Here is a 13,275-nt window from a genome sequence, read left to right on the forward strand (position 1 = left end):
GCCAGTTATGTGTGTTCATTAACACTTTAAAATGTTGATTTGAGTGTTATAAATAAATACTGATTTAAGGATTTAAAATAAATGTTGACTATACTAACTATAGATTAAGTAATAGATGTGTTGACTTGAGGTTTCAAAAGAAAATGTTGGTTTCAAGTTTAATTGTTTTATTTTTATTAGCTATATTCAACACATTCTTCATAGGATTTGAGTTTGACTTATAATATAACATAAGTCTTACATAAGAAGTTTTGTGTTTTAGTCCTGTACCATGTCGTACACTAACCGAATATATTCGGCACCAAAACCGAATAATTCGGCCGAATACAAATAGCAAAAAAGATGCCGAATACGCCGAATACCGAATACCAAACGATTATTCGGCGCATCTCTACCTATAACCAATTCTTCGAGGATATGATATTGTATGTATGAGAGTGTAAATGAACTACATTTGCAGATGCGGCAAATCTCCATCACACCTAATTCTCTCATTCACCCCCAACTCACCCGTTTCGTACCCTTTATTGTGTCCATTAATTCACCTCCAATAACCAATTTTCAATTCATTATCAGTTACGCGAATGGCCACTAGATGGCGCTGTTATCGCTTTAATATTGTTTTAATCCCATAACAACCGGTTACAATATAGCGGTCTTTGTAACCGTTGTTAGCCAATAACGGTTAATCGAAATTTTATTGAACATTCTCTGGTTTTTATCAGCTCATTCAAGTGGATTATGTTATGAGTAATATATATGCATGATATTACAATGATTGGGATTTGAAGGTAGTAGAACCCTTAGTGGTTCGACTCTGGCGGCACCGCCTAAACACCTTTTCAGCCTAATATCATCAGCGTGCAGTGCCGCTATGTTCTAGTTTGAAAGGTGAGGTAAGGGCTAGATACTTTTTCGAGGAATTCTGGCGTAGTTATCAGGAGAAGCGGTGCATCTATGGCCGACCTCAGGCAATTTTAAGTGAATTTTACGGCGTCAATAGCTATTTAATTATAAGCCGTTAGTCATAAATTATTATCATTAAGCTTGTGCCCCCAGGACTAGCGTTATTGCTTTGATATTGTTATAATCCCATAACGATTTTCACAATAGCGGTTTTTGTAACCGTTGTTAGACAATAACAGTTCTCGGGTTTTTATCAGCTCATTGTCGAGTAGATTATGTTTATATGAATGATATTACAATGATTATTTCAGTAGCAATTTTGTTCAAATTGTTATAAGCAGGTACATTTAGGTGTAACATATTCAGAGCGATAAAAGCGTGTGGGTTTAAATAGCTACCAAATACTAATTTAAATAGTTTTATTGTTGTAGGAATAATGTACTAGAACTATTCTAGTTGAATTAATCATTTAAAGGTATTATGAAAAACGGTAGATTCAGTATATTTTGACCAGGGAAGTACCAGTCACATCTATTGCTAGCATGAAGAAGTTCTTTTGTTTCGACAGAAACATATGCATGCCGACTGAAATATGAGGCGGCTATCATTACCAGGAAAGGAAACGCATACCAATGTGTTGACGATCGTAGATCGGTTGATGGCAGTTTGGCAAAGGGAGATCTCCCGCCGGGCTAGGTGATCATGCCCGGAGAGCGGCCGTGCTCCAACAGTCTCAGTTCAGAACTTGTATATATGCGGGATATTTAGAAAACTTCGATAGCGTGATTCAGAATACTCGTGGCGCCATCTCTTGTTAAGTAGCGGGAGGTCGCCACAACAGGTTCGGCTTCAGGTAGAACGTGGAATGTGAAGAACAGTATGGAATTGGTCATAAATATCCATGGGCGGCTTACCATCTGATGGTAAGTGGTCATCAGTTAAATACAAGCTAATATACTACTTTTATCTTGTAGATTAATAAATAATACTGAATTAATTAAAGAGAAAAAAAATGTGAGCCGTCACGGGACGCCTGGCAGATGTGAAACATCGACATTATTTTGTAAAAGTAATATGCAGAAAAGAACATATTGTGATAGGAACTAAATATGTCATAATGATAAAATAACATATTACGATTTTTTTCCAGATAACGATGACTATTTATTGAATAAACATTTATTTTCATTAAATATAAAAAATTACGAATTTATTTCAAATCGTGACTACTTAATTATCGCACAGTCGATTGCGCATGGCGACGCGTCGCCACACCGTACACACTTCTGCATATAGACTGTATATATATACCATCGTATAGCGTCGCCACGCCAGAAAACGGTTTTACGTGCGGCTATAGATGTTTCACATCAAAATACTTTTTATTTTTCAATTACTGCGTCCTTACTTTTACAATTGTAATGACATTTTTAGTTCAAAATTAATTAATATTTGAGTAACAGCACTGTTTAAAAATTCAAAGTTTGCCCTGTATTCTCCTTTCGAAAATTAGTACAAAATTTAATATCGCCCGCTTGTCTAGGTCACTGAGCAAACTCGACCTAGCTAGGCAAACAGACCGCTTCATACTACGTTATACGGTTATTTAATTAAAACTACAGGAGCTTTGTCTAAAGTGTTGATAGATGAAATTTTGGGTGGCTATATAATCATATTATCAAGGTAGTGGTTTATGATATATATTGACTTTTACTCCTGAGAGTCAGAGATTTAGACCCCTGATACTTGATAACTCGTCAAAAAAGTGCCTCAAAATGCAAAAAAAATATCTCTTAAAATTCCGCGTCGCTTCCACGGCACCCTGAAAGGTTCCTTTGTCAACAAAAAAGGCTCCAATGATTATGACATGTATAATCATGATATAATTAATGTAAGCTGTCAAATTACATACTTTTCAAATTCGTTTAAGCGACAAAAACATTATCCGATTCTAGTGTCCTTCCGGAAGCTAAAAATTTTTCCAAAACTTGAAACAAAACTACAAAGCTTTTGATGAATCTTCAGATGAAACATTTGACTAAACCTCTGATAAAACTTTGCTCGAATTTTTAGACGAACCTTCGGCCACGAATTACTGTGTTTTTACCGACCTGAGCTCAACATGTCCGTTCCGTAATAGCAGAGCGAGGTAGTCCCCGGATAGATCATCATGCTCCCCAGGATAATATGTCCTCATGTCAGAATAACAACACAAGAACACCTATGCTTACCACAGTTTTTCCATAGGGAACATACGACAATAGTTTAAGCGGGGCAGTAATAATTGTTGTGATAATATTGATATTAAATTTTAATGCGTAAAGCCGTATTTAGCAAACTTTACCTATCAAATTACTTGCCGTTTAAGCTCGTTCAACTGTCAAACGTTCGGACGAATTTTTAGACGAAGCTACTTACAAATCTTTGGACGAAAATTCGGAAGAACTTTCGGACGAAACTTCGACCGAATCTTAGGATTTCGTTTGGATTGGTTTACAGTGGTTTTACATACCTGAGTTCTACATGCCCATTCCTCAACAATAACGCAAGATAATCTCCAGACAGGTCATCATGTTCCCCAGTGAGCAGCAGCACGCCCCGCGTCCGCTCCGGCCGCACGCGCAGACGCAAGCGGACACGCTTGTACGCGCCGCGAAGAGCGTGGAGTGCGAGCCAGGATGAGCCCGAAAACCGTGGCGTTGATATCTTCGGATCTGTGGAGAAATGTAGAAATATTAGAAACTTGGGAACTGTGTAAAAAGGTTTAATTGATCTATTAAAGTAAGGAAGTATTGAAAACTTTATGAAAGGTTATTTAAAGATTTGTTATAGTCTCCTTGGTCTTGCTACCTTATGGGCTTTGCTAGTTTAGTTTAGGAATTAGCGTTCCAAACAAAACATTGATCTGTGTTGATTGATGACCATTTTTTATGAATTGCTTTTCGTTTATTATGATACTCCCATAGATATTTCATTAGATATAAAATACCTAATATTACCTTCATTAGATATACAATACCTAATACAATAAAACAAATGGACTACCTTGGGGTGTCCGCCATGTTGGATTTAGAATGACGTCACTTAAGTAGTAATCATGCATTTTCATACAAACCAAACGTGTATGAAAATTTTCAACCCAATCGGTTGGGGTTAACTGGATTAAAATTTGCAAGATTTGACCTTCACATACATACCGCTAAAATCTTATACGAAAATTACAAACATACGAAGAAATACGGCAACTTAAATAAAGCTTGTAATAAAATCTAATTTCGTAGAAATTATAAACGGCCCTATTTATGTGCTTATTTTAAAAGGGTTTATGAGCCATAAAATCAACCGAACAATACCGTCCGTGACGATAAACATTAAATGTTATGTACCTAGAATCATTAGGCACTTTGAAAAATTATGTACTATTACATCATCTGTGTGCGTTTGGCCTACTTCACGCTTTCTGTGTAAGACGCTATTAAGAAATTAAATAAATGTTTTCGTTTCATATTTAATTCCTAGTAGGGAAGCATGCAATCTACTCTCTATGAAAGATATTTCATCTGTGTGTAAAGGGTCACTGTCTCCTATGGACATCTGTATTCGGCTCCATACACAACATGAGGTGCATAAGATGGTCCGCCATATTGGAATTAGAATGACGTCATTAATCCTATTATGTATTGCCATCTAAGCTTTACAAAACTTTAACTTATCTTTAACTTTACTTTGCAAAAAAAAATAATAATTCAAATAAATAAATACTTTAAATAAATATTGGTTTAGTACATATTTCTGAAGTCGGCGCTCAATATATTTTGTTGGATAACGATGTAAACAGCGTGTCTAATATGAGCGCCGATTTCATAAATATGTACTAAACCAACATATATTTGAATTATTTTTTACTTTGTAGTGACATAGAAGTCGGTTGTATTTTTTTGTGAAAAATTTTTTTTCACCCTTTTTAGTGATGACATAATAACATTTATATTAATACAATATAAAATTGTATAAACGTGATCATGAAGTAAGGTCTGAATTTACATTGATTGGAACCGCCTCTACACAATAAAAATATAATTATTTAAATTGGTCCACTAACGGTGTACATACATAAAACAAAAGATACCGGCCGAATTGATAACCACCTCCTTTTTGAAGTCGGTAATGAATCGGTTGTGGTTAAAATGTTTAAAAATCATTGCAAGATTCGACCCTCACATAATTAACTAAAAACAAGTTAAAAAAGCTTGTAAAAACCTTTTAAATTACATTATAATAGTTACGATCAACAGAAATGTTGAGTTAGTATCGCTCAACAAACCGGAAGGCGAGTCCGCCATTTGTACCGCATCCGGGGACTTCCGGTTTAAACTTTAACAGTTCTGAAGTTAAACTTTATAAAGCTGTTGTGTATCAACATTTCCTTCTAACAGTTTTTATGTACCTACTTAATAAAATTCTATAGAATATTATAGTTGCTGCAACTAACTATGATGGGAAAAGTAGCTGGCAAAAGAAAAGTGGGTCGCAGAAAGAAATCGTGGTTGCGCAATATTAAAGAGTGGACAGGGATAGCGAGTGCTGCCCAACTATTTCGCCTCGCTAAAGATCGAAGGAAGTTTGCAAAATTGACGGCCAACCTTCGCTAGTCGGAGATACACTTTAAGAAGAAGAAGATAATATTGTAAATGTGAGTGTGAGTATGTTTTTTTTGGCAAAGGGAGATCTCTCACATCTCTCGATCGATCAATCTCTCTCTAAACTTATATAATGTTAATCTTATATATAAAATTTGCGTGTCACAATGTTAGTTACCGTACTCCTCCGAAACGGCTTTAACAATTTTCACCAAATTTTATATACATATTCAGTAGGTCTGAGAATCGACTACTGTCTATTTTTCATACCCCTCGCAAAAGAGGACGCCGAACGGGCCAGGGAGCGCGCTGATCCCGCGCGGAGAAGGAGACGCCGAAGGCGTAGATAGCGCCCCCCGGCGCGGTGTCCCTGTAGTCTCGGGAATAGAATAGGGCTACGGTATCCCCTGCCTGTCGTAAGAGGCGACTAAAAGGAGGCTTTCGGGGTTGCGGGTGGCAAGAGTGGGAGCTCGAACCGTCCAGCAAGCAACCCCGGGAAGGACGACGGTATGTGTGGTCGCATACCGTCGTAAACACCAGATGGTGTGGGAGGAGCCAAAAGTGCTCCCCCAGGGTAGAGCCCGATCGGGGCATTGTGCTTGGAGGACTCCGGTTGTGTTCCCTCGGAGATCCCGGAGTTCTCCAACAAGCGTTGAGGACGACCACCGGGGGGTTTTAGTGCGGTAAAAATCCCACATAACCCGGCGTCGCTCCCATGTCGTCGGGTACCTTTTGAAGGTTTCCCCCTCGTAAACAAAAAAAAAAAAGGTCTGAGAATCGACTCCTATCTACTTTTCGTGATAAGGATTGTTCACCCTTAACATTTTTTATTTATATGGCAATACAGCGTTTGCCGGGCCAGCTAGTATTAAATAAAAACGTAAAATCAAGCGTGAGTCGAGCTTACGCGAGCTTACGCAACCCCAGTACGTAATTATCAATAAATACGATAATTACGTAACGCTCAGTCCTGCACAACTTTAAGTACAAAGCCCGACTCACACTTGACCGTTTTTATCTTACCACAATCACCCAAAACGTTATTGTTTCCGCCATTATCATCCAAGCGACTTGTATAATTGCTAAGATAACTGCGACCCTTTTCTCAAAGGGAACTTTGTTGTGAAAGGGTTGAGAAAAGATCGTAATATTTTACTGTGTGATTCTGTAGGCTAGGGATGGCGATCTGAGATCGATTAATCGAAAAATCGATTATTTTGGACCAAAAAAAAAACAATTATTAAAATCGATTCAGTGAATTAATATTTTATTCTAGAAAATCGAAATTCGATTTTTTTGAAGTTGATTAAATATTAACAATTGTGTTACTTTTTCCTGTTATTCGTTACATTATCGTGAGAAAGTTTCCTGTAAATATCGTTGACTTCTCTCATTTCTATTTTTAAAGATTTTTGAAGAGTCCTACTTGAGTTCTGTTACAGACGTATTGGTACCTCCTAGGACTAAGTAGCAATGCCTAATGCCCTAGGCGAGAAGGTATGTCTTCTTTTCCACACCCTTCAAAACGGAACACAGCAGCGCTGAATACTGCTGTTATTAGGCAGAAAAAGTGAAGTGCCGTCGAAGCCGAACTACAAAGGATTCTACCATCTTCAAAAAAATTTTGACTCTCGAAAATAATTTTAAAATTTGTACTCATCTCATTATCTTGAAGTTTCATCATAACCTTTTAAATAAAATAAATTTGAAAATAATACTTCGAATTTTTACGAAAAATACACCCAACATCTTAAATAGTATTGATATACATAGATACACACATTACTTTCTTTAGTTCAAATTGTTACATTAGATTGAACAGACACTCTAGATATAGCTGCATAGATTCTCTATAAATAATACAGTCTAGGTACACAGGAAGCTTGAAACCGCCATATTGGAACACTTCCGGGCGCGCCACAGCGTATTCCCCGCGGTAATAAATTGCAATTACGTAATATCCTTCGATATTTTGTAGCTTTTTATGTTTTATTTGATACTAGACTTTGCTCAAGATATTTCCTGTTTGTTTTGCTTTGAGAGTACAGCCGTTAGACTGAACTAAAATGTAATTAATTTTCATTAAATTTTACGTCCCTTTATTTACACTATTATTGAGCACTTTTCTTATTATATAAGTAAGCGGTTACCGCTACCCATGGATATTTGTAATCAATCCCAGGTCCGTACCCTTACCATGAGTTTTTACGTTTTGACAAATATGACTGTTTTGGTATTTGTTTACGTATTTGCCCATACAATTTCCAATCAGCGCCCCTAGCGGATTGTGTCAGAACTAGGAAATCGTATGGGCCAATACGTAAGCAAATACCAAAACAGTCATATTTGTCGAAACGTAAAAACTCATGGTACAGATTAGAGTTCCTACCTGAGGTTGCCCTCAAATGCGCCGCTACATTCAAATGCGCTACCCCTGAGGACTAAGCTGGAACGCCTCGAAAAGTATGTCTCCCTTACAACACCCTTCAAAATATAACACAACGGCGCCAACACTGCTGTTATTAGGCAGAAAGAGGTGTGGCGGTGGTGCTGCTGGAGACGAACCACAGATGGATCTAGCACCTTTACAAATTCACATATCGTATATAGCTTAGATTCTGCCCCTCAATACCACTTAATATAACTCAAGCGTCCGCCATTCCTCGGTATGCCATTAGGGGCCGCTGTAGGGGATGTAATCGAAATTGTGGGAAAGTTTGTTGTAGATACGGCATGGATAGGGTGTGAAAAACAGAAGGAGAGACATATGGTATAGGGAAAGATTAGACAGGTACGAGTACTGAAGTTATCTATCTAAAATTGGCTTGATAAGAACTGAAATAACAGCAATTTTAAGCTCATATTATCCAACATCACATTCGTTAATAAGATTGATTAATTATTAAAATATTTCTGTACTAACTGACCCGGCAAACATTGTACCTCCTCAAAATCTATTTATCAAATATATTTCATATAAAATATAGCCTGTGTTACTCGTGGATAATCTAGCTTTCGAATGGTGAAATAATTTTTAAAATCGGTCCAGTAGTTTTTGAGCCTATTCATTACAATCAAACAAACAAACAAAGTTTTCCTCTTTATAATATTAGTATAGATTATATCAGTATAGATGAGGGTATATAAGTTTATCTTACTGTCTGTTTATCTGTATGTCTGTTAGTAACCTGAAAAGCATCTGTTTTGAACCATTTTGGAGAAACCTTTCTTTAAGGAAAACCGATTTGATCGAAGGAAGAACTAAAGATAAAGATAATGAAATACATTTTTAGGAAGATAAAAAGATAATTTTCCTGAAAAAAGTAATCGAAATAAAGAAATTAAGTGATATTGAACTCTTTCCTTCCAATAAAAAATAAACAACGGGTTGCACTCCGGGAGTGCTAACAGAAGTGAAAATTTTGAAACCTAACCTGAGTAATATATAGCAATTCAGAGAGGAAATGCTGCCAGCGTCTTGGGAACCTTGCCCAAAGACAGAGATTGTGACAATTTTTTATGGTAGTGTTTTTGTTTTTCATTTTTGTATATATGTAAATTTTGTAAATAAGTTATTTTACATTTATAGTTTAATTTAGTATTTTTAATTTTCTGTGAATTTAATTATAATTGTAAATATTTTTCAGTTAATAAAAGTTAGCACCTGAGTAATAAAATATAATAAATAAAAAATGAAACTGATGCCCATTGACATATTCTTTTTATGCTGACATCTTGACTTTTGAAGTTTGCTTTGCCGTCTTACGAATTTTCGATCAGGCCACGTGTCCTGACGCGAGTGTAACATTTTTTACCTATCACAACAAGTGTATAATGCCGCTTAAGAAGTTTTCTCTTCAAAATATTATACAATAAACGGCCAACAATAAGAAAGAAAATAAGCTTTTATTTAGCGAAATATTTAAAAACCACCTCCATGCTATTCAAAGTTAAAATTTGAACACGTAAAAATTTCACCATCAGTTTTAAGTGAAGATTTATGAAATTTATTAAATTTTCCGCACACCTCAACCGAAATTGAACGCAGTGTGATAAAATTATGAGCACAATAGACGGGGTCTATGCGTTGTGGGGAGCGAAATTAATAATAAATTCTCGGTAGGGTGCGGTTTCGTATTAGTCGGGTTTGTTGTGAGGTTTTTGGAAATGGGATTAATATTCTTTTTTATTAGAAGTAGCAAGTGAGCGTGCCCAATTGATGATAAGTGGTATAGTCCGCGTAAAATTGCTAGTCCGCTCTGAATATAGAAATTAATCGCGTCGCCATAGCAAATTGTATAACTACACTGCTCGCAACAACTTCACAGCGGACTAGCAGTGTGGCGTAATTTTTGGCGTTTGTTATTGCCAAATAAAAGAAACTCGGCCTCTCGATCGTGGGGTCCATGGTTCGAATCCCAGGCACGCACCTCTAATTTTTCAAAGTTATGTGCGTAATAGAAAATAATTATCACTTGCTTAAACGATGAAAGAAAATATCGTACGGAAACCTGCATACCTAAGAGATTTTATAAAAAAAATATTTCAAAGACGTGTGAAGTTTACCAATACGCAGTTGTCCAGCGCGGTGTACTATGGCCTAATCCTTCTCATTCTGAGAGACCGGTGCCCAGCAGTGGGATAATGGGTTGATGATGAAGATTTGTGTCGATTTGATACTCCAGAAAAATCGTAATGGGGCACTTTAACATTTTGATCTGATTCTCTGAAATACTAATATAAAATGTCGCTTATATCGTTACAGAGCTACTGAGCTAAAGTGAGCTATTGAGCTAAAAGGGTGATATATATCACTGAGTTCAAAAGATATATCTCTCGCTTTTCACTTTACTGATATATTTTGCGCACCTCTACTATCAAATCTGTACATTAACCACCCCCGACGTAAGTCGCATAACAATATTTCATGATAATTCGTAGCAAGTAACAGTATCTACCAGTTATTTACATAAACAATTGTCTTAAGTCTACGGGTGATATATCTCCGTGTACGCGCGAGCTAATAAATCCGCGTCACTGTAGGAACATGACTTGTGTAAACAAACATTATTAGTCACGCTGATGTTTGTACGAAAGATCTAATTGTATGTTTATTTGTATAATATATAACGTTATGTATTGGTGTAGTTTGTAGATACGACGAATCTGAAGGTAGAACCCTTTGTGGTTCGACTCCGGCGGCACCACGGCTACAACTATTTCTGCCCAATAACATCAGTGTTAAGCGCTGCTGTATTCTGGTTTCAAGGGTGTGGTAAGGGAAACATACTTATCCGAGGCGGTCTAGCTTAGTCAGCGCATCTGTGCCTGACCTTAGGTAGGAATATCTAATCGTATCTGGGGTTGATTACAGATGTCCATGGGCGGCAGTAGCCACTTACCATCAGGTGAACTATATGCTCGTCTGCTACTCCTATAAAAATGGAGTGTGAGGCTGATTTAATTATTTTAATAGTAAATATTATATAAAAAAAGTTTTGATGACGAGATAATATTAATATTATTAAAAATCAAATTACTGAATATATTCCTGCAAATTTCTTATATTTCTCATAACAGATTTATCACAGAGACTACGCGTTAAATGGAGACCATTTACATGAATTGGAACTAGAAATATTATGTCTGTTTAATAAATTAAAATAAAGAAAAATAAAATGGCGTGTAATACAGAGAATGGGGCGTAGAGGAGGCGCCGGCCATAAAATTGCAATAAAATGTCTCAAGCTCCTATTTACGCGCAATTTGAATTTCATTTATTCTGTATTCGTGGATTAATCTTACAATATTTTTTCAAAAATAATCATCATTAGCAACTCATTATTGTCCCACTGTTGGGAAGAGTTTAAATCACATTCCAATGCTGTTTTTTTTTCATACGAGACAAGCATTTTTTTTCCCATAGTTACAACTTTCTTGATATTTTATCATTACTGCTGATGTTTATGCCTACCATATGCTATCGCCATCACCCAGGGTCGACTGGCAGAGAATGCCATTAGGCATTAAGTTTACCCTTTGTAACCCTTAGTTTAAGGTGTACAAAAATAAATAAATAAATAAATAAATAAGCATGCAGTCCTGATGATAGATCGCTACTGCCGCCCAGGGTCATCTATAATCAATCCCAGATAAGATTAGTTCCCTATCTGAGGTCTGCCACAGATGCGCCGCTATCACTGAGGACTAAGTTGGAACGCCTCGGATAAGTATGTCTCTACCTTTCAAACTAGAACACAGCAGCGCTTAACACTGCTGTTATGAGGCAGAAATAGGTGTGGTGGTGGTGCCGCCGTCGAACCACAGAGTGTTCTACCACCTTCAATATTCTGTACTACCTACTATCTACCAATACCAAGAGTGATTTCATACATCTTTGTGATCTTTATGGAGAACTTTCAGATATGTATTGACATTATGTTTTCCTTCACTATTATAGGTAGTGTTAATTAATTTGTCATTGTATAGCTTTGAAATGTCAAAAATATTAGCCCGTATTTGTAAGAACAATAACATTCCAATTCCATTTCCAAAAAAATATATACATTTACAAAAGTTTAATTACATCGTAGTAATCTTCGTGTAGAAAGATTAAAGATGCGAACATTAATAGAACTTATCTTCAAGCTTTGAGTACTTTTGAGAAGTTATTTTTAAACCGTAGACGTGCTACAGTCGTAGACGTCTACGATAATTATCTGTATTCATTAGTCTTTATTTATAGCCATTTCTGTTTCTAAAACTTCAGGTCTATATGTTTTAGTCATCGTCAACTCATTATTATCCTAGTGCTGGGCATAAACCACCTCAGATTTTTTTTTAATAATATAAGAGTAGCAGACGAGCATGCAGTCCACCTGATGGTAAGTGGCTACTGCCGCCCATGGACATCTGTAATCAACCCCAGATAGGATTAGATATTCCTACCTGAGGTCGGCCACAGGTGCGCCGCTACCCCTGAGGACTAAGCTGGAACGCCTCGAAAAAGTCTGCCTCCCTTACCACATCCTTCAAAACGGAACGCAGCAGCGCCTAACACTGCTGTTGTTAGGTAGAAATAGGTGTGGCGGTGGTGCCGCCGAAGTCGAACCACAAAGGGTTCTACCACCTTCAATGAATGAAAAGGATTAGGCCATAGTCTACCGCGCTGGCCAAGTGGGCATTGGTAGACTTCACAACCTTTAAGAACTTTTTTCAAATATGTCAAGTATGCAAGTTTCCTCAAGATGTTTCCGTTCAGCGTAAAGAAAGTCATAATTAATTTTTAATACGCTCGTAACTTCGAAAAATTACAGATGGCCTGTGTTTTAAACCTCGAATTACTTACTATTCATATTCGTATTCATATTCATCTCGTAGATTTTATCGCTCAGTTGACCACAAATCACGGAAAGAGTGCATCTTATCTCGATAAACACGAAAAAAAAACTATTATAATAATAATAATAATTATTATTATTTAATTGTTTATTTTAAGTAACAATGACTTATTTTTTTTAATTACAATTAAAATTTTTAGTTACATTACAATTTTATATGTAGAAAACTGCAATGCGAAATAAATTTACAGTCTACTCTATTGCTTTCACTTCAGGATGCTATTGGTGCTATCCCGGACACGGTACATCAGGGAGCTGCATCTTTTTCTTATTATGGTGTAAAAACAGTTTACATGAGCTTCTGCAAACATCCCTGATGCACTACAGTA

General features: G+C 36.5%; 1 protein-coding gene across 1 annotated transcript in view; it reads right to left on the bottom strand.

Annotated features, from left to right (window-relative positions):
• LOC140755038 (pikachurin) overlaps positions 1-13,275 on the bottom strand; it is a 262,010-nt gene that overhangs the window by 51,907 nt on the left and 196,828 nt on the right. The window contains exon 6 of the mRNA XM_073090215.1: positions 3,419-3,620. Within this exon, the coding sequence (XP_072946316.1) occupies positions 3,419-3,620 (202 nt within the window). The remainder of the gene's footprint in view (positions 1-3,418; positions 3,621-13,275) is intronic.

Source organism: Epargyreus clarus, unplaced genomic scaffold (genome assembly GCF_041222505.1).
Source record: "Epargyreus clarus isolate Ecla_fem2 unplaced genomic scaffold, WU_Ecla_fem_2.2 ptg000032l, whole genome shotgun sequence".
In the NCBI taxonomy this organism is placed as follows: Eukaryota; Metazoa; Arthropoda; class Insecta; order Lepidoptera; family Hesperiidae; genus Epargyreus; species Epargyreus clarus.